Raw genomic sequence first — 26782 nt, 5'->3', positions numbered from 1 at the left:
TTGTACGCCTGTCAAACTGTGAGCTAATCACCAAGCCCACATTGTGGGATATCGATGCATACACACACACACACAAATCTCCACCTGCAGAGAACACCGCACACAAATGCTCATTGCAATCCGCAATCTCTATCTAGATCGCATAAATGATGCACATAAAATTCCTGGGAAAATTTCGCCAGAGTTTTGACGCACAATGGCTATCAACACAAAATAACCATTGTCCTGCAAGCTCAATACAATGAGCAATCAATGCGCATCAAACTACAATCAACATACATGTATAGGCTCTGCAAACCTATGTCCAACAAATTCTTACAAAGAGTACCACAGCTGACCATACATGTCATCCACAACCAACCTCTGCACTTGCTCACAAGATCTACTGCTCCCCACATAAGCATACATAGAGCATTACCCGCTCAAAGACCATGTATGCAAGCCACAACACTGCAGAAGAACCATTCAACTGCAACTGGAAACACATGTGGGAGTACTAGACTCAACCTGTACCTGGGAGTCAAACCCGATCTCGTAACACCTCATATGTACTGCTACCTGCAGTGTGCACGGGTAAGTTGTCTGCAGCAAAGAAAACAACAAAACCCAAAACTATCCTGAAAAATAGTCTCTATGTTTTTAATTTCAGACCCACCTACACTCTGAATCAAAAAACAATTCCTTCTACAAAGTCGTAGAGCTTGAAGCCCGCTCCGTTTTGAACCAAAAAGTTTTGGAATCGGAGCTTTGTAGCTCAAGTTATGAGCAAAACAATAGACTGCTGTCAAACTTCCAAAAACTGAACGACTTTCTTTTGTGCTTCTTTGAGCTCATAGAAAGGCTCAAACTCACTTCCCACCTCGATGCATGAGCTGAATGCATCAATCTCACAATGCTTCCATGTCTATGGAAGCTCCAAGCTCCAATATGTCACCAACGTAGACGTTGCAAAGCTTGTCGAGAAGAGGGAGAGTGCTGTACACAGTGGGCTCATCTGTAGAGGAACTGTTGCAGATCTGTGAGCACTAGGAAGCTCGTGAGAGCTCTCCTGCAAGTCTCTATATGGCTTTCCACAAGCCTCCTCCATTTCTTTGCTCAGATCTGTGACCTCTCCGCCATAGCCGACGAGTTCATCATGAAGCCGTCCATCTACGCTCTCACACCTGTTGCTCTGATACCAATTGAAGGGGGATCGGAGAGCACCACAGACGGAGAGTGAGAGAGAGAAGGAGACACACAACACAGAGATATGGGTGGGGAGACTCAAAGAGTGAGCAGGCCCCTATACACTTATGCTATGTATAAGGTATACAAGTCAGTGGGCGCCCAGACTCTGGGCGGCCGGGCAAGGCACAGGCGCCTATACCCCAACAAAGTGATCTATGAAGTAGACTTAGTGGCGGAGGGGTTGACACCATCACTTGCTAACCCAAGCCTCAAGTGTCGTGGCTCCAACCCAAACTCTAGCCATTGAGTTTTGATGTGCCTCCACGCAGGTGAATCGGTAGGGACACGCATCATTCCATCATTTGAGAGGTGGTTGGCGTGCCATGCGAGAAGCTCCACAGTAGGCCTGCTATGAAACATGTGATGAAAACAAGAAATGGATGAAAAATATCTCAGTACCTTGCGGGGTAGGTGCACCTACTCACTCTTGTCTTGTATCGTGCCTCCCCGCACACAAGACATGAGGTAGCATGTGCGTGCTCATTGCGGTATAGCATACAATCGTTGACGCACACATGGAAAGGCACATACTCCATTCCAAATGGAGTGACATACGATCTAGCTCGTCGATGATCAGGAGGCATGTGGTAATTTTTTGGCAACATTTTTTCCATCAAACTATAACAAACCACGTATAAGGATAATTGGTAGGAGACGGCAAGGAATAGTGAGAAAAAGTATATGAAAAGCCATATTTCATACTTACCCAAGGAATGCATTGACACCTGCATTGCTCCAACCAAATGTTGCTTGCAAGTTGAGGACTTCCAACGATGGTTGAAGCACCAAGTATTGTGCACCATCGTAAGATGTCTTTGGGCACTCGCCATCAATCTATCCTCCATTGCTGCTGCCCATTGAGTGCAAGGCTGACAATCCTCCTCGTACACGTCGTGCTCATGAGCTAGTAGCACATCACACATGTCGAACATGTGCTCATCCTCTACCTCAAAGTGCAACTGAAACGCCATAGGAGCTGTGAAAGTAGAGCCAATGGGAGAATCACCATGCGGTGCACCCAAATCATCCAATAGCTCTTGTCTCTATTGTTCGTCTTTGCACGCCGGTGCACCACCACTGAATGCAGAGCAATGGGACACCTCCTCAAGTGAAGGGTGAGTGGCACTCTCATCTCTTCGAGCACTATTTTGAGGATGCCATAGCCCTTCGTTCTCCATGTGCTCCAATGCAATGCACCTCAAGCGAGGGATTCGTCTTTTTCACTTGGCGTAGGGACAAGGGAGTTTTCCTTGAGCCATCGATCATGCTCATGGCCTCGAGGGGGGCCAAGATCATCCTAGTCGATGTCCTGCACACGCAATATAGCTTTTATTTAGTCACGTGCTTTAAAAAATAAATAATTAATTAGAGAAAGTTCTAAATTCTAACAAAAAAATACATGAAGTTAAATTCAAAGAGAATAAACAACAATGACTGCTAAAATTAATTTTAAATAAAAGTGGACTTAGAAAATGCAATTTATAAACATCTAGAAGTACTACAAAATAAAATACTCATAAAAAATTAAAAATCTTCATTAAACACAAAAGGCTAGGAAATGAAATAATTGATATCTAAGGGTAGAGGGTGTGGTTTGTACCCCCCCCCCCCCCCCCCCCCCCCCCCCTGCAACGTTGGGTACGTTTGTATCCGTTTGAAATGACTTATCCTAGTAATACTCGCGATAACAGGCACGATAATAGCGGGGTAATGTCTGGCGCCTAAAATAGAGAAGGAGGGTAGAGTATGCCACTTTTTGGGTGCATACCCTGGCCTCCTTCCTCTCCACCATTGCTACATCTCAAGCTCAGCCCCCTCCCCTCTACTCCTCCCCCCTCTCCACCTCCCATACCATCACTCCCCCACTCGGTACTTCCTCTCTCCCTACTATATCTCTCCCTTCTCTATCTCAAACACAACAACAACACATACACACACACACAAACACACATGCACGTTCAGGGGTCTAGGAGGAGCTTATCAAAGGGGGTTTTCCGCGCTTGTCATTCGAAGCTCAACCTAATCGGCAATCGTGCTACAACCAAAGGTATTCACAAAAGATTTCTCTCCCCCCTCTTTCCCTATTGTTTTCTACTCCACAAACACACGCATAATAACATGCACACATACACACACATGCATAAACTCTAAAAATTGTCAAAAGAAGCTTGAGATATCATGACATATCTCGTTCATTTGGAAAATGGTTGCGTTGTTGAAATGTCTCTTCGTGCGTGGTAGGTAATGTATGCTTGCTTGCAAATGTTAGATTTGTAAGGGTATCTTGGTGTTACATTTGTTATATTTGAGAGAGAGAAATAGAGAAAGAGGGAGAGAGATAGAGCGAGGGGGGGGGGGGGGGGGGGGGGGGGGGGGGGGGGAGAGAGAGAGAGAGAGAGAGAGAGAGAGAGAAAGAGTTAGAGTAAGAGGGGAAAGAGGGGAAAGAGATAGAGGAAGAGAGAGAAAAGAGGGAGAGAAATATAGAGGGAGGTAGACGGAGAGGGAGAGAAAGAGAGATAGGTATAGAGGGAGAGGGAGAGATAGAAGAGGGAAAGAGAGAGGGGGAGAGAGAAATAGAGATAGATAGAGGGAAAGAGAGAGAGAGAGAGGTAGAGGGAGAGATAGAGATAGATAGCTAAAGAAATAGGAATATAAAGAGCAATGGTTGTAGGCAAAGAAACCATTTTGTGATGTACAAAGTGCGGGTATGCTTCTCCTTCTGTAAAGTGCTATGAAAAAGATATTTACGTGAAGCCGATGGACCCTCAAAAATTACATTCTACTCTCTTCTCCTTAGCTTCTCTATCTTCTCTCTCTCTCTCTCTCTCTCTCTCTCTCTCTCTCTCTCTCTCTCTCTCTCTATCTCTTCCTATCTCTCTTTCCCCACCAAATAGGCACTAGGTTGTACAGTTTTTAATGGTATCGTAGGTCAGAATGGAGGCAGGCATGCAACGTGAAAAGTAATCCCTCGAACAAGGAGCTATTGTGAAGAGATGCTTCCTAAGAAGCACAATAAATAAACTCTTCTTCATAGCACTCTAGAGAAGCATGAGTACTCTTACACTGCGCACAACGCAAAATAGTGACTACATTTACAACCATAACTCTTTTTCTCTATTCAAAGCGATGGCTACATTAGGTTTATGTGTATATATTTGTGTGGATATATATATTTGTTTATGCATGTATGTAGGCACTAGGTACGAGAGCATAGCACCCAAAGGTTAGACGCTTCCTCTTGGGTATAGTCCTTTTTTAATCGTGGCATTGCAGTCATTGATCTACTCATGCATGGATTACCGCATTGTACCTTTGGTTTTACCATGGTTGTGTGTCATATCTAAAGAGGTGCACTTGACCTTTCACACTACTAGCCTCAACTTAGGTCTACTAGTATGTATATGTATCTACGTGTTTGTCTGCTAATATACTTGTGTACGTATTTATAGATGAAAGAGTAGGGGGGAAAGCTAAATCTCATATTGCTCTTTGTAATGTAGATGTTAGACGAGAGACCACCTGGTGGGGAGCAGCCACCTGGCTCTTCTTTTGGTTGCTTCACATTCCCAGTGGGCTCCCACCCGGGGTGGACAATATTGCCTCCAGTGGACCGGAGTCTTGAGACGGTGAGAACAAGCAAAGAATAAATATTCTTTTGGCTATTTAACCCTAAACCATGAGTGTCATAGGTTTATTTTTGTTATTTTCAGGCATGGACATCCTACACCTACTCTATTTAGGTTCCTCCACCGGTCGTAGATCCAGAGCTACAACGGGCTATCTCTTTACGAAAGCAATACCTCCGTTCGACGAAGGATTTGTTTGGCCGCTACACTTTGCAAGAGCTTGCAACCTCCATTCTTTCTCCGCAGACCACACCATGGGGGAGTCGGGGAGGGACTCCTTACGTACAGACACTAAGTCTACGGCCCCTTCTTATTGTCGTACTCCCCTTTCATCACAGGGTGCTACTACCCTTCTATCATAGGGTCCCACTCCCATTGCATCACAGGGTCATATGCCACCTTATTCCACTCCTGGTTTTCCAGAACACCATCAATGAACTTCCTCTAGCAGTGCGCGTTGACGCTCCTCTCAAGGCAGCGAGCACTGTGAGAGACAAAGTGGCCGCAGATCTTGTGGCTTTGCCTATTTTTGTAATGGTGGGGGAATGGAGTCTCCACTTTCAGAACGTGCCGACCTTGATGCAGAGGACAAGGATGTTGGCGCACCCATGCCAGACACGCATGGGCACTACTACAAGGTTAAATATGGCAGGGAGGTGTACTTCAACACAGCACAGGCCAGGGCATTTTGACGCCATCTACAAAATCTTATACATTCAACGTATAAGAACCTGTTGCCACTCCCATGGGAACAAGTTTGAAATTGTGTGTTCATGATGCTAGTGATCCTGCAGATGTCACTCTTTATCAAACTACTATTGGATGCCTCATTTATGTATGAAAAACGAGGTCGGATATTCAGTTTGAAGTCTCACAAGTCAGTAGATTTAAGCATAGCCTAGGGTCTAAGCATTGGCACGTTGTTAAGAGGATTTTCCACTACCTTAGTGCCACTTTACATCTTGGCTTGTTTTATCCCAAGGGGGATCATTTCCACTAGAATTAAATGCTTTTCGAGACTCAAATTGGGCTGGTTGTTTTGACACGCGAGTGTTCAGAAGTGGTTTTTGTTTCATGCTTGGCAGTTCATGTATATCATGGTTGAGCAAGAAACAACCTATTGTGGCCACTTTGAGTTGTGAAGTTGAGTATAGGAAAGTCTTCATAGCTACTTTTGAGTGTGTATGGCTCAGACGCCTTATCGATGATTTGGGTGTTGGACAGGACACTGCCAGCACTATCTACACTCACAGTCAAAGCGCGTTCGCAATTGCAAGGAACCCAGTTTCTCATGCTCGCACAAAGCACATTGAGGTGCATTACCAATATGTGAGGGAGAGGCTCTCAACAAGAGAGATCACCTTAGCTTATATGCCAACAGAGGACAACCTTGCATATCTTTTCACAAAGGCATTGTCTCATGAAGCTTGAAGCTTTACGCAAAGCTTTGGGCTTACTCCCCTTTGTGGACTGATCATGTCCTGAGGCCATGGAACTTCCCTTTACTCATGTGCCAGCTCTCGTTCACCACATCACTCCAGGGGGGATTCGTTCTCATATACATGTGGTAGTGATGTGTGAAAACACACTAGGACCACCACCGCATTTTTCCCCTCTTAAGGATGTTTTTTCCCCCGTGCATTATATATACGCCCATCACTCTAGGGCTATCTATCTTTCCATTGCACACTAAGTAATACGCTCTTAGTTGTGTGCCTTGATATTCCTTCGTCTTCTCCAAGCTGTGTGCGTTTCTCTGCAACCCTAATTCCAACATATATTACCATAGATATTACCGCGCTTATCGCTGCCAAACCACTACCGTGCTCAGAGCCGTAGTTATTGTTGTGTTTATATTTTTTTCTCAATCCATTTTCCGTTGTTTTTTTTGCGGTAATACTAGCGGTTATAGACTACTCCTCTTATGGTGTTATGGTCAGTGGAAGATTTGTCGAGGGTGAGATATGTGCCCAATTTTTTGCATTGAAAATTTTTCCATCGGGCAGCATTTTGGGTTTGACCAGGTTCTAGAGGGTGGTCCATGATACATGAAGTCAATGAGAATTGATGGCTTGATAATGAGAGCAACGATCATTAAGATATCTCAATTTGAAGTTTGCCGGTAGTTGCCGGTAGAGTGGTCTCAGATGCTTTTCTCGAGTTTTTGCGGCCTCAATTTGTGCCCATAAAAAATTCAAAGTGTGGGGAGATCAAGGGTGTTTGAAGTGATCAAGGTGAGGCTTCGACTGGTTTTTGCGTCTTGACCATCGGGTATTGGAGCAAGGAATGCCATTGGTTCAAATTGGGTGCAATGAGTAATTTTTTGTTCGAGAAAAAATGGTGGTGTTTTAAACCCTTTGAAGCCCATGAGCTATAGTGTTTCCATGTGGCCATCCGATTGAACCCAGATACAAGGAAAACATGCATGTTCCTTGGTATAAATAAAGAACCGTGAGCACTATATGGAGTGTAGCTTGGAGAGGGAGCTATGGAGCTTTCCCCTCCTCCCCTCCTGTGTGCGTAGCACTGGCGGTAGGCGCATGCCATGGCAAGCATTGGCAGAGTTTTGGAGTGCAACGAAAGCGGCCGATAGGTGGGAACTCTTTGCAGTACTGATGTGGCAGGCACATGTACAAGGCCGGTTCACATGCCCTCTGAGACCCTTGAATTTTGAAGGAAAAATGAGGAGGGACTAGCTAGTTCCCTCCTTGAGCAGTCAAGGTTTAGTGAAAATGTGAGAGGTAACAATAAGAAAGGCGGTAGTTGACGCTTCAAGAATTACAAAAAAAATGTCAAAGAGAAATCTCCCAGTGGTTCAATCAAATTTGAGCTACTAGAAAAGGGTGGGGCTCCCATATAACCCCCTTTTTTAATCATTGCAACAGGCTCTTTCCCTTGTTTTGAATAGTAGAGTGTAAAAGAGCCAAGAGTCAGCCATTTTTTTTGTAAGATCCCCACTTATGGTGTATGGAAGTTGCTGTATACTCTTGCTAGGAAATTGGAAGTCATTTCTCCCTGTTTTTGGTGTTGTTTCCCCTTTCCCTTCTCTTTTCTCTTGCTCTTTGTGTGTGCTAATGCGGGCAGAAGTGTGTCCCTATGATGTATTTCTTAGTGCAAATGGACTAAAAATTTGAGCGGTGGTGTGCATTGGGTGTGTTGATACAAGCATTGGCAATGTGTGTGAGCTAAATGGTAGTTTTGCTAGCATGCGTGTGTTGAGAAGTGTGTAGGCGGTGGCCTGTGTCAAGAGGCGAGTGAACAATAGGGGTGCTTTGTAAGGAAGAAAAATAGAATTTTACCAAGAAAATTTAGGTATATAAGGGTCAAAAAGTAATTTTGGTGCACATAGTTGATGTCAGCTTCTTTGTACTACTAGTAAATGCCTTAGGATTTGGCCCTCTTTAGACACTACAAAGCTTCTTTATACTACTAGCGAATTCCTTAGGATTTGACCTAATTAGGCACTACGACCGTATATCTGATGATCTTGGTTGTCGGCCAAATCATGATTCCGAATCCAAACTCTATATGCCAATCTTCTTATAATAAAAAACCAACATGATGCTTATTATCTTATTGATTGCCATGATGAAAACAAATAAACTTATTAGTAGCAATCCATATATAATCCATGTCTATGCTATACAAGTTATATCTAAATTTAAGGAGGCTTAAGACTTCTGTAGAAAATTATTATGTTGGCCTGTAATAGAGGTAGACTCTATGATATGTACAAAAATTTTGGGAGTTCAACCTATCGAATGCAAATGAAAATCTCTGTGTGTCACATGTAAGCTCTACGCTCACAGGAAAACACTAGTATGGTTTAAGTGAAATTGGCCTTGGTCAAAAGTAGGCGGCCGAGTGCGGACTCCCGACTTAGAGAGTTCTCCAACAAGTAGTGGCTATAAAAGAGGCTTTGGAGCATTCCTATACTACACTGATGTGGCGATGAACAATTAACGCTAGTAGAGGTGGAAGTCTTGGAAGCTCCAACGGATCTACAAGTCAGTAATCGGCCCTGCATGGATTACTTACTACGTTACAATACTTACCTTGCGGTGTGTGTGTGTCCGCGCGCACACTGCAGGGCAGCACGGATGGCCGACAACGTTAACGTTAATAACGGTCGATGGCGAGCGAGAGATGGCTTGCCAACCAAATGGACCAGTTTGTGAGCATCGGTCCCAACACCCACATCTCTGTACGACACCCCCAACGCTGCAGCCAAGGCACGTGACCTAGTGATGGTCTGTCTTCACCGTCGGCTGGAGCCCTTGGTCAGGCTGAGGAGCAGACTGAATTTTCCGGAGGACGTCGACATAAATATGTTCCTTGTTTCCTCACTACCTCACCCCTGCGAGCGCGGGGACAGTGGCCGCCTCGTCCGCCTTGTGGGCAAAACTGAGGATGCCGGGGATAGGCTCGGCTGACCACCTCTTACTTTAATTATGTTGCATTTGTTGATTTGCGAGGCTTTCTGCCAAAGAGATTTTGGAGGTCAACCCTGATCACTATTTTTTAAGGTTTTTGGAGTAAAGTTCTGCACGTCTCCATTTTGAAATTTAAAGGCAACTTTGTGGACTGGGTGAGATATTCTTGCTTGCTTGCTAGTATAAGTACTCTTGATATTTTGTAAACGTTGTTTTGTGCAAAGGTCGGTACTACATAGTCAAATGAGAGGGCAATAAACAATCTTCATAGACAATGTTTACCACATGTATCTCGCGTGTAAGTGTATCTACCTCAAAGACAGGTATAAGTGCCCTTGCCAAAAAAACCATAAAAAGGGGATTTTGGATCATGGCGTGCGAGGGACCATCTGGAGAATTCTAGATGACTCTCGAAGCGTCGTGGTCCACTTTTTTTATTTTTTGCCTCACGATGCACGGAGGGCCATATGGAATTTTCCAGAATGTCCCCTGCATGCCGTGAGGCAAAATCTCCTTTTTAGGGGTATTTTGACAATTTCTCCCTCTCTAACCATTTTTTAATCTTTTGGTCATTTTGGACGCATTGGGAGTATCAAAACCTTTAAGATCTAACACCAACTAATAATTTTGTAATTTTTTTAATTTCAATGATGACGAAACACGCATTGAATGAAAAAGTGACCGTTTTCAAGGATTCTTGAAAAGTTAGGTTCACTTTACAGAGTGTGTAGTTGTCCTTTTGGACGTACGCGACAGGTGCAAGTATATTTTAAGAACATTTTCTAGAGAGAGAAATAAAATTTCTTAGAAGGCCGTCCAAATGACCTCCGAAATCTCCTTATGTTTCCATTAGGAGGGAACTACTACATTGGATTGCAAGACAACACTCTTTGGCGCACAGGGTTGTAGTGGGCAGCCATGTTCTTTTGGCTACTATATGGTACATTATATCTTACTAATTCTTCTCCAGTTCAAGCATTAGCCAACTAGAGAGGATAACCAGGAACTCTTTGTGGTCAAGGCATGACATTGAGTCGAAACGGGCCAAAGTGTCTTGGCAGGTCATTATTGATGAGAAAAAGCTCGACGTGACATAGTATTTTAAGTTATTTTGATAATCCAAAACCTCATCCATAACCTCTTCTCAGCTCTTTTCCTACTCTTGTTGATGATTGATCAAGTAGTGTCGACTCCAATAGCATGCATGCACATGCCTTTAATCCTGCATAAGTCCATCTTCTTCTATTCCAAATGGTGATTTCAAATCCAATCTCTATGTCAATCTTCTTATCAACAACCAACATGATTCTTATTATCTTACTTATTTGCCATGATGCAAACAAAAATTCTTATTAGCAATCCATATCCTCACCTCAAAAGATCGAACAACTCTATGCTATGCATGTTACATCTAATTTTAAGGAGGCTCTCAATTCTCTAGAAATTATTGTATTGACTTGTAATAGAGGTTTAGAATCTATGATATGTACATAAAGGCTTGCAAGGACTAATATAACACATCCAAGGTATACAAGTAATCAAATTTGATGAAGAGAAATATATTTTCAAAAGTGGATAATTTGATTTTGCGAAGTTTGAACTCAAAAATGCCTACTCATGAGGTTTCATGAAATTTTCATATCATCTACAAAAGTTGTGTGCGTATTATGGAAATCATGGCATGAGCCACTTAAGTGGCTTCAACCATTGTAATGGATTTAGTCATATAATCATCAAGAATTAATGGTGTGTTAAACCTTAATTAAACTTGTAAATCAAAACTCTCACTACTAGTGGTGCTTAAACCTCTATAGAATTAACCTTTGAATGCCCTACATTAACCTTTGCTAGTGAGTTCCAGTATTCATAGGAGAGAGAACATGTAGCTATGGAAGACATGCCAATAAACTCTATAGAGACACAGGTAGAGTGATAATGCTCTAGTGAGACACATCAAGAATTGTGAGAGTCTAGATGTAGACAGAGGTAGAGCGTGTATACTCCCTATAGACACACATAGATGATAGACATGGAGTTATTTGATATGCTCATGGTCTCAAGAAGTGCAGAGTACGGTTAGGAAAGCGTTGGGCCTGTGACTGTGAGAGTTCGCAGTAAAATCAAGCAAGTCGTAGAAGTTTTGAGGCTAAAGACACACTCAAAAAGAGAAGAACTCCAGCCATGAAATATTCTCTTTGAAAAAGAACCAAGATCAACTCAAAAATCTTGTGTGTGTGATGATTTGGTGTAGCCTCACTGCCAATTACACAGTTGCAGTGCTCTTTCGCCCTAAAAAAAACCCTACACAAACACTTCAATTCTCCATTGTAGCCATTTCATGGAAGCTTTGGAGCTTCATTTTTCATTCCCAAGTAGCTATTTGAAGAGGGGAAACCCTATTTTGTGGCCTCACAACCTCGAATATAGGGTTGGAACAGCTCGGGACTACACTAGCATACCTTAGGTGCAGGCTTTGTATCCCTTCGCAGAGGAGCTTATAATGCTGATATTTCTCTTCTAAAATGATCCCTCACTTCTCATAGTCACGGAATCGTCAGTGATGTGGAATTTTGAGCCATTTTTTACTAATTTTGGGTCATTTTTAGCCCAAAAATACCCTTTTTTCTCGTAAAAAGTCAAAACGAGCTAGGAAAAATCCCTAAAATTGTGGAAAACTCCATTGGGGATTTATTTTCATATTGAACCTCATTTTTCTACTTGGCAAGAACTCTGGACGAATCTCTTACGCCCGCACAGATGCTATTTTTGGCCGAGATCCCCCACATTGAACTTTCTAAACAAAACGAGCGTGCCACTTTGATACAATTGACATTTGTACATTTCTAAAGAAAAATAGGCATATATACATGTGAAAAAGCATGCCACAGTTCCACAACGAGGGCCTCTCTATCCCCACAAGGTATATACAGAGGTGCAACCGTGGCATCTATTTTTGAATATATCACACTATGTACATCATAGCATTTGGTCCCACATAGAAAATAATTGAGAGTGAGGTAGATAGTTTAGTTTCATATTATGATCATGCCACATCACAAAATCCACCCTCTCTAAACCTGCACATCCTCCGGCATGTGCCACATATAGCTTTTGCAGGTTCAATCCTCATTTAAGTCAACATACATATCGATTTCATCATCACTTGCAACGAAGTCCAGTGCATCGTTATCTCTTTCTTCATCCTCATCCATAACATGTTCATTAGAGCCTTCATTGTGAAATAAAGGGATCTGTATCACCTTTTCTTTTGAACAATTTAATTCTTTTCCCTACAATGGGAATCTTCATTTCTGTACCATCCAGCTCATACAAGGTATAAGTTGAATTCCCGTGTACATGCTTAACCACACAAAGGCCAAACCATCTCTTTGAAAGCTTTATTATCACTGAATGTTGGTTATCAAGACTACTGTCATACACCAACACCTAATCACCTTCCTCAATAGCTCTAGGTCTGAGGCTGTGCCTTTTATCAAATATGTCCTTATTCTTCAACCTTGCATCTTTTAATCGTGCTACTGCAATCTCAATATCTTGAGGCCTTCTTTCTAATTGTTGTATGCACAAAGCAAGAAGGTCTTTCCTACTCATTCCATCTTCCCAAGGCAATACATTCCATGTGGGAATTACATCCTCAATTGGCATTATAGGTTTCTGACCATACATCAACTCAAAAGGCATATAACCAATAACTGATCTATCAGTTGTACGATCATCCCATAAATCATAAAGCAATAGCCTAGCCCATTCTCCCAGTTTACCTTTGCAAGCCTTAGCCGTAGCTTTAATGATAGGAGGATGCCCACGCTCTGATTTACCATTTCCCTCAGGATTGTATGCAGTAGTGAGAGCGAGTTTAATGCCCAGTCTAGAGAAAAAATCCCATGCTTTTTTAGCATCCAACTCACCCCTATCAGCTTTTATTTTCTTAACACAGCCATAATGGCTAATTACATCATCCAAGAGGAACTTACATATCCTTTCTGTGCTTTTCATTCTTAGAGCATGACCTTCAACCTGATTAGTTAAATCTTCTCGTGCAAGCACTATGTATCTCATTTTCCATAAACCCAATGGCATTGTAATCAAATATACTACCCACTTAAAGTGCATACCCAGTGGGTCTGTAGGGTGCAACCTATCATCATGACGTACATTTGATAGGTTTCATAAGACTCCACAAAGTGAGATACATCTTTATACATACCTTACCACCAATACCTCTCTTTCATTTTAGTAAAGGTAGCCCATACACCTCTATGTCCAGCATAAAGACTCTCATGAAACTTTTTCATAAGCTCATGTTAAACGTCCTTATCATTCAAGACTCTCAAAGGCATTCCATTTCTTTTATTTGGATGCTTCCACAAGTATCCATCTTTCAAAAAGTATCCATAGGCTTTTCTGCGTATTCTTTTGAACTCTTGATTAGTCCACCCTTCTTGCCTTGTCATAGTGCCCAGATAACTTCCAATGAGAAGCCAATCTCCTTGATATAGGTCCTGTGTAAATGACTCAAGTGCATTTGACATGCAAACATGATCACCCTTCGCATGAGAGCTACGATAAAACCTTGTGCCTACATCATCATCCTCAATAACCATTTCTTCTTCATTTTCACATCTTGCTCTAGAAAGAATATCCGCAACTAGATTATCTTTCCCTACAATATGCTTAAATTCTGGATTTAAGGACTTTATGTAGGCAATCCATCTCAACATAGCAATGTCAAGAGTTGAGAAACTTGTGATCATTCCAAGAAGAGGTAGACAATCAGTCTCCACTATTACATTTTCTCCTATCAAATACTCTTTGTCGCATTTCAGGGTCGTAACTGCTCCCCATAATTCCCTTTTCACTTGTGGATAATTGTGATGACGAGCACTTAGGACTTTTGCTCCAAATCTCACTACATATCGCTTACCATCTTCATCATCTTGGCCAATCGCCCATCCAATTCCTGTGGGGGCTAGTATCTACTGTCACAGTTACATGTCTTCCACAATCATAGTTTACTTTCCTCAAAGTTGGCTACATAAGCAACAACTTCTTTAATTTCCTCATGGAATGTGTATGCATTTCTTCCCATTGAAACTTTTGGTTCTTTCTCAAAAGTTGATACAAAGGCTCTACTACATGTGCATAATGCAGAATCCAAATAGCATAAAACACGCATGAACCCAAGAACCTTCAAACCTCAGTGACATTTATACATTTCTCTTTCATTCTCTGAATTACATCAATCTTTGCAGGACAAGACCTTCTACCATATGGCCCACACATATGTCCTACAATAAGAACTTCATTCAGACCAAACACTAACTTTTGGCCGGCCAAGGTAAGGTTCACCTCTTCCAATCTTGACAATATCTTATCACAATCATTGTTATGGTTTGCCACATACTTGTGGAACCCCCTCGAGTCTAGAGTCACATCTATATCACCTACATCACATCCTTTGATTGGCACATCATCAAGAAAAGGCATCGTTGTTTGAGGTATGAAGTCACGTAGGACTTTGTTCATACCATTCATCATATGCGCAACTCAATTAGTTGATCCCTGAGGTAAGGTGCACATCCTTACCAGACACAAAGGTGTCCTCATGGTAGTCAGGTCCCTGCTTTTCATTGCTAGTTGGAACTGATCATATCCTAAGTACAAATCTCCCATAGAATATATTGCCATTCCTGCAAATTCATCTATAATTTTCCATGTACCCACATTTTAGATTGTCACCTTATTTACAGGTTTCATATCCTGAATAAAGCGTTAAGAACCATTTTTCTTCCGAACTGTGAACCACTTGTTCAAATATGGAGCACAAGAAGGCTCCAAAGTACCCATCTTAATCTATTTATGAAGCAACTCAATGAGTTTTGGCAAATGGGCCTTTGGAACCGGAATAGGCCTCAAGTTCTAAGGTACATGAGGGATAGTGAAGATCACCATAGGAGCAACAATGGATGGATCGACAATCCCTATCTCATGCGGCTCAAATGCAAAATCTTTTTCGGGTTTTGCAGGCATGTCTTCAAAGCATATCTTTTCAGCTTTTGTCAAACTATCCTCGCAACCAACCTTTAACTCCTTCAAAGAATTCTGCGTGAACTCGTGTCCAATCTTGCTTGGGTCACGAAGGCTAGGTTACAAAGCAGCTTGTTCCACCTTATTTATGCAATCTTTTGGTAGAGGTAATGCCACTGGTTTCACTTTCTTTGCCATAGACTTATACTTAGTCTCCACTCGTACATCAATACCTTCAGCATTTTTGAAATCCTCAATGACTTTGTACATCTCTATTGAGCAAACTTTCACAACCTCACTTCCCATCATATGAAAATTGCAATCCACTAAAGACTACAAGTCTTGCATAGTATCAAAAAACAAGCACTCACCAAACACACTTGCAATGCATTCATCATCTTCTAGCAAACCATTCATCTTCATACCTCTTTGTACACTATTTACATGTTTTCATTCATCCCGCTTTATGTCCTCACACTTTGTAAAAGCAATAGATCCATAGTTTGTTAGTCCCACAAAACTTGTAGAAAACATCTCCTTTGCATATACATGATACGAGAAGTTTCCTCTCTTGTACCACTTCAATCCCGCTCTACAATGGTACATGGCCAAAACCCCTCATATCCTTGTAGTCCTTTGATTCTTTGTTTGTCTTTGGCAAGGGTTGCTCTCTAAGACTTTCACGGTTCCTTTCATGGTCCACACAAACAGTAAGAAATTGTATTGTACTATTTCCATCCCTGCTCTTTATCCTAGCATAAGCTGACCCATTGTCCATTACCTCGCTTTCCATGCGAGTAGCAGTGATATATGGCTACCCAAGGATAATAGGGTATGTAGACATCTCCTGTACAAAGAAATTGTGGTATTCTTTCACATCACCTATAGTCATCTTTGCATTTGGATAAGCTCCGTACAGATCCCCTGATGAGTTGTTTGCTGTACGAATCATCCATCCATGATTTATATCAATTGGTAATTTTCCTTTTTAATATAGACTCTTTGACATAAGATTAATTTCTGACCCATGATCTATCATCACAATGTATGGCTCTTCTAAGTCTCCCACTTTCACTAGGGTCTCTGTAGTCGCTCTTGCCCAATGAACCTTAGAGAAATAACTCTTGTGAGTGGTCTCGAATTCATCTTCATCATCCAAGAAGTGAACCTGTTTTACTCCTCCCCTAGACTTGTAGCACTCAACAACACTTTGATCACCTTGCTTGCCATAGACCTGTACTCCTCCCCTAGACTTGTAGCATCCAACACCACTTTCATCACCTTGCTTGCCATAGACATGCACTCCCTGTGCATTTAAAGTCTCTTCTTCACCATGTACATGGATAGATTCAGTAAGAGACTGCCGCTTTCTCTTATTGATGATATCAATTATCTCTTCATGGAACTTACTCTTTGCTATTCCAAGAACCTCACCCAAGATAAATTCCACCTTACTGTTCAAAATCCTCTCTTCCAAAACCTTTTTAAGGTATGTTGCCGCCTCTATGTGAGATTGGAGCTTGTAGGCCGGACCCTTTGCTTTAGCTTTTGTTGCATCCTTCTTCTTATCTTTAGAGGCTTCTTGCATAGGCACCTTGGGGACAGGCATCGGTTGCGGATAAGGTGATATAGGAGGCACTGTGTCATTTTTGCCCCCACTCCTCGTCACCCGTTTTGAAGGCCCTTCATCCCCATTCTCATGCCTACATTTCTCTTCAACAACAGCCTCATTGGCTTGACATTTGGCAATGTATGCATGCACTGACAAAGAGTCTACAGGGTCTTTCCAACCTGTTTTTAGCCGAACGCAGTCTCCAGCTTCATGTAAAACGTCTTAAGTCATTTTACCTTTCACAGCAGACTCTATTTCCCATTGCCACATTTCTCTAATCCCATTAGATGCTTCTTCTCCAACCTTGAATCCTGTTTGCTTTATAGGCTCCACCTTCAACCCATAGGTGGCTGCCTCAACCATTGAGATGGCATGGCTAGTAGCCATGTCCTCGACTAGCTTCTTCATCTCACCTTTGCCAAAGTTTGTACCCAAGAGCTTACATGTTTCACTTAAGTGAATTTTGCCATCTTTAAAGAAAACAAGCTCCTTTGTCAAAGCATCTTTGAAACTTTCACAATCCCTCCTTCCATGGTCGGTACTATCACACCATATGCATCTATTTACAAAACCTTCTCTGCTTTGAGGTCGTTCCATTGTAGATTGACATGATGGTTGCCCCTTCTCTTCTAGCCTTGTAAGCTTTAACTTCAGTTCTTGCATTCTCTTAACAATATCATCAAGGATGGATTTGTCACTCTTTGGAACCACAATCACAGGCTTCATGGGACTCTCGGGAACAGTTGGGGCTTCAGTAGGGTTGACGATCATCTTGTCTCTTTGTCGTTGTCGCTTGGCTAGCAGTGAAATTGCATCTTCGACCTCATTCCAATCAGTCTTTAAGCCCTATTATGCATCCTTATCCTCAAGTTGATCATAGCGGCATTCAAATTCCCTTAGCAATTTGGTAGGCAAAAGTCCCTCTTTTGGCCAACTACCCACTCATTTGAAAAGGGTAATCCCTCATTGGTGGCCTCATAGCCTCGAATACAGGGTTAAAATATCACGGGACTGCACTAGCATACATCAGGTGTAGGCTTTGTATCCCTTCACAGAAGAGCTTATAGTGCTGATATTGCTCTTTTAAAATTCTCCCTCACTTCTCATAGTCATGGCATCGTGAATCATGTGGCATCTTGAGGCTTTTATTTACCAATTTAGGGTCATTTTTAACCCTTTTTTACCATTTTTGGTCATTTTTAGCCTAAAAATGCCTTTTCTTGCCCGTAAAAAGCCCTAACGAGCCACGAAAAATCCCTGAATTGTGGAAAAGCCACATTGGTATTAAGTTTCAATTTGAACCTCATTTTTCCACTTGGCAAGCACTGTGGATGCATCTATTACGCCCGTGCATGAAAATTACTATTTTTGGCCGAGATCGCCCACATTGAACTTTCTAGGCAAAACGAGCGTCCCACTTCGATACACTTGACATTTGTACATTTCTATAGAAACATAGGGATATATTTATGTGAAAATGCATGCCATAGTGTCACGATGAGGGCCTCGCTATCCCCGCAAGGTATATACAGAGCTGCAACAACCGTGGCATCTATATATTTTCGCATATATCACACTATGTACATCATAGCATTTGGTCCCACATAGCAAAAACATTGAGAGTGAGGTAGATAATTTAGTTTCACATTATGCACATGCCACGTCACGACAACGGTAGAGACTCTGACACCATATGCTGGGGTAAATGCATTACACTTCTACCCATGGTCGGCGGCCGCTTACCTATGACCATGTGAGTGGTTGTCTGCTCAACTGACCCATTCCCTTATTATACCTAAAAGAGTCGGGAGCTCCTCCTCGCTTCTAAGAGGTATGATCCACCCACACAATGCACTCTATTCTCCGCTTCCTTCTCCTACATTGCATTGCACACATGCACTCTTTCATATGTCCAGAGTCGGGTTGTCCTCTTGCGTAGACATGAATTCCTGAGATGGACTCTTTGTCTACAAAAAAGTCCATTGACTCCAAAACTTTGAATACTCCACTCTTTGGTGGATCCATTCACCACTCACGCTAGGTAGCAGAACTTCCTTTCAGAGGGTGTGATTGTCTTGAATGTAAATATGTCACCCTCTATGGTAGCAACTAATGTTGTCATACATGATGTCACCAAAATGGTCCCAATCTCGGAACCCATCCTAGAAAGTAGTTAGAGGTACTCTCTCCTTAGGCGGAGGAAACTGGCCAAAATGGATAGGTCTGCTCTCTCGACAAGAACCCTATAGCTTGATGAAACCATGGTGCCATTGTCGAAAGTAAGCCCTCACATCTTAGATGACTAGGGGGGTCACGGCAATGACCTTAGACAGCATCTTGAGAATCTCAAACTTGATCTGGTTCTAGTTGCAATCGAGGAGGTGAACATTGATGATCTTTCCTACCTTCGGTAGAAGGCGAGCTTGGAGGAGGTCGTGCATCTTTTCTTTGGTAGGCCGGGTGTTGACTACCTTGCAGAAAATAGCGGTGTACTCGCGGTGCTCCACCTCTACTTTTAAGGTCTCTTTCTATGTTGGGAAAAAAGTAGTTTTGCAGTGTTAGGCGAGGGGGACTTCAATCAAGTCCCTCTAGGGAAAAGTAGAGTCTTCCATCTATGTCTACTACTAAAGAGGGAAAAATATTGAGGAGTGGCAAAGGCCAGACACCAGGACAAAAAGAACGAGGCTAAAAATAAAAAAGGAGCAGGGAGCAGTCAAAAGAGGAGGAAACACAAGGGTGTTGGGCCGACATGGAGGGAGCGATTGGGGGGGGGGGGGGCAGGCAAGAGGCGAGTGAACAGTAGGGGTGCTTTGTAAGGAAGAAAAATAGAAATTTACCAAGAAAATTAAGTTAGGTATATAAGGGTCAAAAAGTAATTTTTTGGTGCACATAGTTGATGTCAGCTTCTTTGTATTACTAGTGAATGCCTTAGGATTTGGCCCTCATTAGGCACTACAAAGCTTCTTTGTACTAGTGAATTCCTTAGGATTTGACCTAATTAGGCACTACGACCGTATATCTGATGCTCTGGGTTGTCGGCCAAATCATGCTTTCGAATCCAAACTCTATATGCCAATCTTCTTATAATAAAAAACCAACATGATTCTTATTATCTTATTGATTTGCCATGATGCAAACAAATAACCTTATTAGTAGCAATCCATATCCTCACCCTCACCCTCACCTCAAAAGATTGAACAGCTCTATGCTATGCAAGTTATATCTAATTTTAAGGAGGCTCAGACTTCTGTAGAAAATTATTATGTTGGCCTGTAATCGAGGTATGGAGACTGTATGATACGTACATAAAGCCGGGTAGTAATGACTTTACTGTTTAAGGAATTCGACCTATCGAATGCAAATGAAAATCTCCGTGTGTCACACGAAAACAATAGTATGGTTTAAGTGAAACTGGCCTTGGTCAAAAGTAGGCGGCCGAGTGCGGACTCCCGACTTAGAGAGTTCTCCGACAAGTAGTGTCTATAAAAGAGGCTTTGGAGCATTTCTATACTGCGCTGATGTGGCGACGAACAATTAACGCTTGTACAGTTGGAAGTCTTGGAAGAGCCAACGGATCTACAGGTCAGCAATCGGTCCTGCATGGATTACTTACTACGTTACAGTACTTACCCTGTGTGTGTGTGTGTGTCCGCGCGCGCACTGCGCATTGTACTGCAGGGCAGAACGGATGGCCGGCAACGTTAACGTTAATAACGATCGACGGCTAGTGGGTCCCAGGGTCATGCCGAGCGGGAGATGGCTGGCCGAGGTGACTGTGCCTGCCAACCGAATGGACCAGTTTGTGGGCATGGGTCCCAACACCCGCATCTCTTGCGGCACCTACGACACCCCCGTCGCTGCAGCCAAGGCACGTGACCTAGTGATGGTCTGTCTTCACCATTGGCGGGAGCCCTTGGCCAGGCTGATGAGCAGACTGAATTTTTTGGAGGACGTCCACATAAATATATTTCTTGCGTCCTCATTACCTCACCCCTACGAGCGCGGGGACGTCGGCCGCCTCGCCCGCCTTGTGGGCGAAACTGAGGATGCCGGGGATAGGCTCGGCTGACCTCCTCTTACTTCAGTGATGTTGCATTTGTTGATTTGAGAGGCTTTCTGCCAAAGAGATTTTGGAGGTCAACCCTGATCACTATTTTGAAGGTTTTGCAGTAAAGTTCTGCACGTCTCCATTTTGAAATTTAAAGGTAACTTTGTGGACTGGGTGGGATATTCTTAAGTGCTTGCTAGTATAAATACTCATGATATTTTGCAAACGTTGTTTTGTGCAAAGGTCGGTTAATAAACAATTTTCATAGACAATGTTTACCACATGTATCTCGCGTGTAAGTGTGTCTACCTCAAAGACTGGTACCTTGCCCTAAGGAATATCCTCTCATTTCATGAATCATTTCTAGCTCGAAACTTGCTCTCACTATCTAAGATGCTTACATTGTCGTTTGCCCCATATTTGTAAGTAGCGGCAATGTGTGCTCAAAATTAGAGAAGTCCCCCAAGTTTTCTTAAGCTACAAGTTGGGAGAGTTAATTAGTAGATACCAAGATCCCTCTTTGTAGTTGAGATAGGGAGGACTCTAGGAAGCAAGTGTTAGGCCACGTCATTCGTGATTGCTAGGATGCTAAGTCATGGGGTAAATGCATGGATGATACATAAACATAGACTAGATAATGACAAAAGTAATGAATAGGGGCCACGGGTGTCCTAGGAATGAACATCACTACTCTTCTAAGATGTCAAAAACTAAATGGACAAAATTCATGCATACAGCTTTGTCTCCGCATTCATGCCCCCTAACTCACAACCGCACTTAATGAAGGGCCTGTGAACATTCCATACCTGCATTGTGTAGTTAGTGTCCCTTCGTGAGGTAGAGATGATGCCCTTCACGCCTCTAGTGCATCCGAAAGAGGTGCTGCACCTTCTGCTTTTGAAGAAAGACATAGAAAAAGGGGTGGCTGCAACCATGTTCTCCAAGACATTTGAGGGGTTGATACAGCAAAAGGCTTTTCAGCTATGGATTGCTCTTCCTCATCCAGATCCGCTGGTAGAAGAAGGCTCTCTATGGCCACAGGTGCAGTCTCCACTACCTCTGTAAAGCCGTTGAATAGGTGCTTCTTGCGTTGCCTGACAAGTGGGTCATTTCTTAACTTCTGCCCAAGCCCCTCCATGAACCTGCGCATGAGGTTGGGACTTGATTCCAGCCAGTCTTTCTCTTCTTTGGTGTCGCTTTCTGTGATGGCGGAGAGATTTCTCTGAAAATTCTTGAGCCTTGTAATGGCCGCCGGAGGGTCTGCTATGGCCATGGTGTAAAGTTTGAACCAAGAGGCTAAATCTAGGGCATGGAGGACTAGTAGGTTATCCTCTCCCAAGGCTTTTCAATCCGCCTCCACAACGGTGTGGTGGAAGGTGGGATCTGAGATGCAGAGGAGGAGTCCTTGTACCATAGGTGATATGGCTGGGGAGAAGAAGTCGTAACCTTTTCCCACTAGGGCTAGGTCCCAACCACTTGGGTGCTAGAGTAAAGAAAGGGGGCACGAGTCAGTACTTTTCATAAAAAAATATAAAATCAAATATGGAGGGCGTTGGGGTTCCTTTAAAGGCCCTTTGTTTACAGGCCAGAAGTTGGTATATTAAATCCAACCTTTCAGAAGGTATTAACATCCAACTCTGGCCACCACCGAGAGAGTAGATGGTAAGATTTTTGCCCAAATGACTTTCCACCCTTCCTTAAAAAATTTAATTAGATCTTACAGGAAGCTCATGAATTCTAAACACCCTCATCCAAGAGCCTTCATAAATAATATTAATGCCAAAAAATCAATTTTTACAACAGGTTTGAGAGAGAGTAAAAAAATTGGTTGTAGCTTTGGAAGAAAGGATTTCAATTGTTAGCACATTAAGCAAAAGAGATCTCTGTTACCTGTCACCATCACCATTAAAAAAACACAAGATTAGTCCATGGTGGAAGACAGGTGTCATAGAGAAATCTTGGACCTGTGAGGGTGACTCCATGGGGAGTGAGTGAGTAGAACTAGTCGCTTGTAGTGTCAGCCCCCGGGTTGTGTGTGTGGAAAAACATATTCAGACCATTTCCCTTTTTATAGCTAGGCTCATGTCTTTTGGGCTCCCTTCCTTTTTGGGTTATTTTATTGTGACAAGAGTGGGGGAGTGGTGTAGCCATCAAGATACCAGAAGTGCACGGGTATTCTTGGATGGTTTTCTCATTTTAATTTTTGGGAGGCCCTTAGTGTGTATAGCCTCTTTTCATTTATTGGAGCCTAGATATATTTTCTATGGGGTGTAAAGATATAGTGACCCTCCTCCACCCACACTAGGATTGAGTGGTTATGGTTTCCCTTATTGGGGGCACTAGGCCCCCAAAGGGGTGCCTAGATATATTTTCTATGGGGTGTAAAGATATAGTGACCCTCCTCCACCCACACTAGGATTGAGTGGTTATGGTTTCCCTTATTGGGGAAACTAGGCCCCCAAAGGGGTCCTAGTGCCCTCCAATTTTTACCGGCTCGAGTACTTGTGTAGATTTGCACATAAAGGGGTTTTCTGACATTTTTTACAGAGAGTCCCTCACAAGTCTCCAAAGCTTAGCTCTTTCAAACCCGTTAAGACAAAAGGCATTAATGAGTAGATTTATATCTGTCGCTGCATCTGTGGGTAGGGTGTTACAAAAAAGTATGGGTTTCAATTGTGAGATGATGACCTTATGTGCCCATTTGGATGGTTGGTTGCTTGACCACATTTTTCCCATCAAACTACAACAAACCACGTATCAGTATAATTGCTAGGAGACGGCAAGGAATAGCCAGAAAAAGTATATGAAAAGCCATATTTCATACTTACTCAAGGAATGCATTGACACTTGCATTGCTCCAACCAAATTTTGCTTGCAAGTTGAGGACTTCCAACGATGCCCAGAGCACCAAGTATTGTGCACCTCGTAACGATGTGTTCGGGCACTCCCCAATCTATCCTCCATTGTCGTTGCCCGTTGAGTGCAAGGCTAACAATCCTCCTCGCACACGTCGTGCTCATGAGCTAGTAGCTCATCACACATGTTGAACATGTGCTCATCCTCTACCTCAAAGTGCAAATGAGACGCCATAGGAGATGTGAAAGTAGAGCCAATGGGAGAATCACCATGCGGTGCACCCAAATCATCCAGTAGCTCTTGTCTTTGTTGTTCGGCCTTGCACGCCGGTGCACCACCATCGAACACAGACTAATGGGGCACCTCCTCAAGTGAAGGGTGAGTGGCACTCTCATCTCTTCAAGCGCTTTTTCGAGGATGCCAAAGCCCTTCATTCTCCACATGCTTCAATGCAATGCTCTTTTTCACTTTGCGTAAGGACAAGGGAGTTTTTCCTTGAGCCATCGATCATGCTCATGGCCTCGAGGGGGGCCAAGATCATGCTAGTCGATGTCCTACACACACAATATAGTTTTAATTTAGTCACGTGCCTTAAAAAAAAAAATTTAATTAGAGAAAGTTCTAAATTCTAACAAAAAAATACATGAAGTTAAATTCAAAGATAATAAACAACAATGAGTGCTAAAATTAAATTTAAATCATCTAGAAGTACTACAAAATAAAATACTCATAAAAAATTAAAAATCTTCATTAAATGCAAAAGGCTAAGAAATGAAATAATTGATATCTAAGGGTAGAGGGGGTGGTTTGCACCCCCCCCCCCCCCCTTGCAACCTTGGATATGTTTGTATCCATTTGAAATGACTTATCCCAGTAATACTCGCGATAATAGGCACAGTATAGCAGGGTAATGTCTGGCGCCTAAAATAGAGAAGGAGGGCAGAGTATGCCACGTTTTGGGTGCATACCTTGGCCTCCTTCCTCTCCACCATTTCTACATCCATACTTCCTCTCTCCGTGCTACATCTCTCCCTACTCTATCTCAAACACAACAACAACACATAGACACACACACAAACACACATGCACGTTGGGGGTCCAGAAGGAGCTCGTCAAAGGGGGTTTTCCGCACTTGTCATTCGAAGCTCAACCTAACCGGCAATCATGCTACAACCAAAGGTATTCCCAAAATATTTCTCTCCCCCCTCTTTCCCTATTGTTTTCTACTTCACCAACACACGCATAATAACATGCACACACACACACACATGCGCATAAACTCTAAAAATTGACAAAAGAAGCTAGAGATATCATGACATACCTTGTTCATTTGGAAAATGATTGCGTTGTTGAAATGTCTCTTCATGCGTGGTAGGTAATATATGATTGTTTGCAAATGTTAGATTTGTAAGGGTATCTTGGTGTTACATTTGTTATATTGAGAGAGAGAAATAGAGAAAGAGGGAGAGAGATAGACCGGGCGGGGAGGGAGAGAGAGAGAGAGAGAGAGAGAGAGAGAGAGAGAGAGAGAGAGAGAGAGAGAGAGAGAGAGGAGGGGGAGGGAGGAGAGATAGAGATACAGGAAAAGAGAGATAGAGAAAGAGAGAGATAGAGGAAGAGGGAGAGAGAGATAAAGAGAGAGAGAAAGAGGGAGAAAATAGAGAGAGAGGTAGAGGGAGAGATATAGTGAGAGGGAGAGGGAGAGAAAGAGAGAGAGAGAGAGAGAGAGAGAGAGAGAGAGAGAGAGAGAGAGAAATAGAGGGATAGAGGGAAGAGGGAGGGATAGAGAAAAGAGGGAGGGAAAGAGAGATAGAGAAAGAGAGGTAGAGGGATAGAGGAAAGAGGGAGAGATAGAGAAAGAGAGGCAGAGGGAGAGAGAGAGAGAGATAGAGAAAGAGGGAGGGATAGAGAGGGAGAGATACAAAGAGAGAGAGAGGGAGAGGGGGAGAGAGAGGGAGATATAGAAAAATAGAGATAGAGGGAGAGAGAGATAGAGAAAAAGAGGGAGAGGGAGAGATAGGGATAGTGAGGGAGAGGAAAGAGAGAGAGAGAGAGAGAGAGAGAGAGAGAGAGAGAGAGAGAGGGATAAATGAAAGAGGGAAGGATAGAGAGAGAGAGAGAGAGAGAGAGAGAGAGAGAGAGAGAGAAATAGAGATAAAGAGAGGGAGAGAGATATAGAGAGAGGGGGATGGATAGAGAGGGAGAGATAGAAAGAGAAAGAGAGAGAGAGTAGGTGGTAAGATTTTTGCCCAAATGACTTTCCACTCTTCCTTAATAGATTAAATTATATTTTACAGGAAACTCATGAATTGTAAACACCCTCAGCCAAGAGCCGTCATAAATAATATGAATGCCAAAAAATTCAATTTTTACAACAAGTTTGAGAGAGAGCAAAAAAATGGTGGTAGCTTTGGAAGAAAGGATTCCAATTGTAAGCTCATTAAGCAAAAGAGATCTTTGTTACCTATCACCATCACCATAAAAAAAACACAAGATTAGTCCATGGTGGAAGACAGGTGTCATAGAGAAATCTTACATGTTATAGATGTCCACTTAATAAGTAAACAAAAAAGAATCAATCTTAGACCTGAGTGAAGCTGGATTCATCAGGCCCAGCAAGTTGCCTTACGGGGCCCCAGTTCTATTTGTCGCGAAGAAGGATGGTTTGTCCAGGCTCTACGTAGACTACAGAGCACTAAATAAAATAACTATCCAGAACAGATACCCTCTACCGCACATGGATGATCTAACAGACAGGTTGGCAGGGGAAAAATATTTCACTACAGTCGATCTACAGGATACCGCCAAATCCGGATTGTCGATGAAGATCTACACAAGACAGCTTTCAGATCTCGCTATGGAGCTCACGAATGGCTAGTGCTCCCCTTTGGCCTCACCAATGGAGTGGCCACCTTCTCAGCAGGAATGGATA

At 42.7% G+C, this 26782-nt stretch overlaps 1 protein-coding gene and 1 pseudogene across 1 annotated transcript; one reads left to right on the top strand and one right to left on the bottom strand.

Moving 5' to 3' along the window:
- The first annotated feature begins 20634 nt into the window (after positions 1-20634).
- On the top strand, positions 20635-21015 carry LOC147423449 (ethylene-responsive transcription factor RAP2-9-like). The gene has a single exon (XM_086501482.1). It carries the CDS (start codon positions 20635-20637, stop codon positions 21013-21015), a length of 381 nt encoding a protein of 126 aa, XP_086357608.1.
- Positions 21016-21975: 960 nt separating this feature from the next.
- LOC147423448 (uncharacterized) lies at positions 21976-22625 on the bottom strand (annotated as a pseudogene).
- Positions 22626-26782: the final 4157 nt, after the last annotated feature.

Source organism: Adiantum capillus-veneris, chromosome 26 (assembly GCF_014529385.1).
Source record: "Adiantum capillus-veneris isolate H3 chromosome 26, ASM1452938v2, whole genome shotgun sequence".
In the NCBI taxonomy this organism is placed as follows: domain Eukaryota; kingdom Viridiplantae; phylum Streptophyta; class Polypodiopsida; order Polypodiales; family Pteridaceae; genus Adiantum; species Adiantum capillus-veneris.
Note: the sequence above shows the minus strand (reverse complement) of the source record. Positions and strands in the feature narration are given on the sequence as shown.

What these genes read in the sequence shown, in the direction of transcription:
- LOC147423449 (XM_086501482.1), top strand. Translation starts at nt 20,635, where the DNA reads ATGGCCGGCAACGTTAACGTTAATAACGATCGACGGCTAGTGGGTCCC.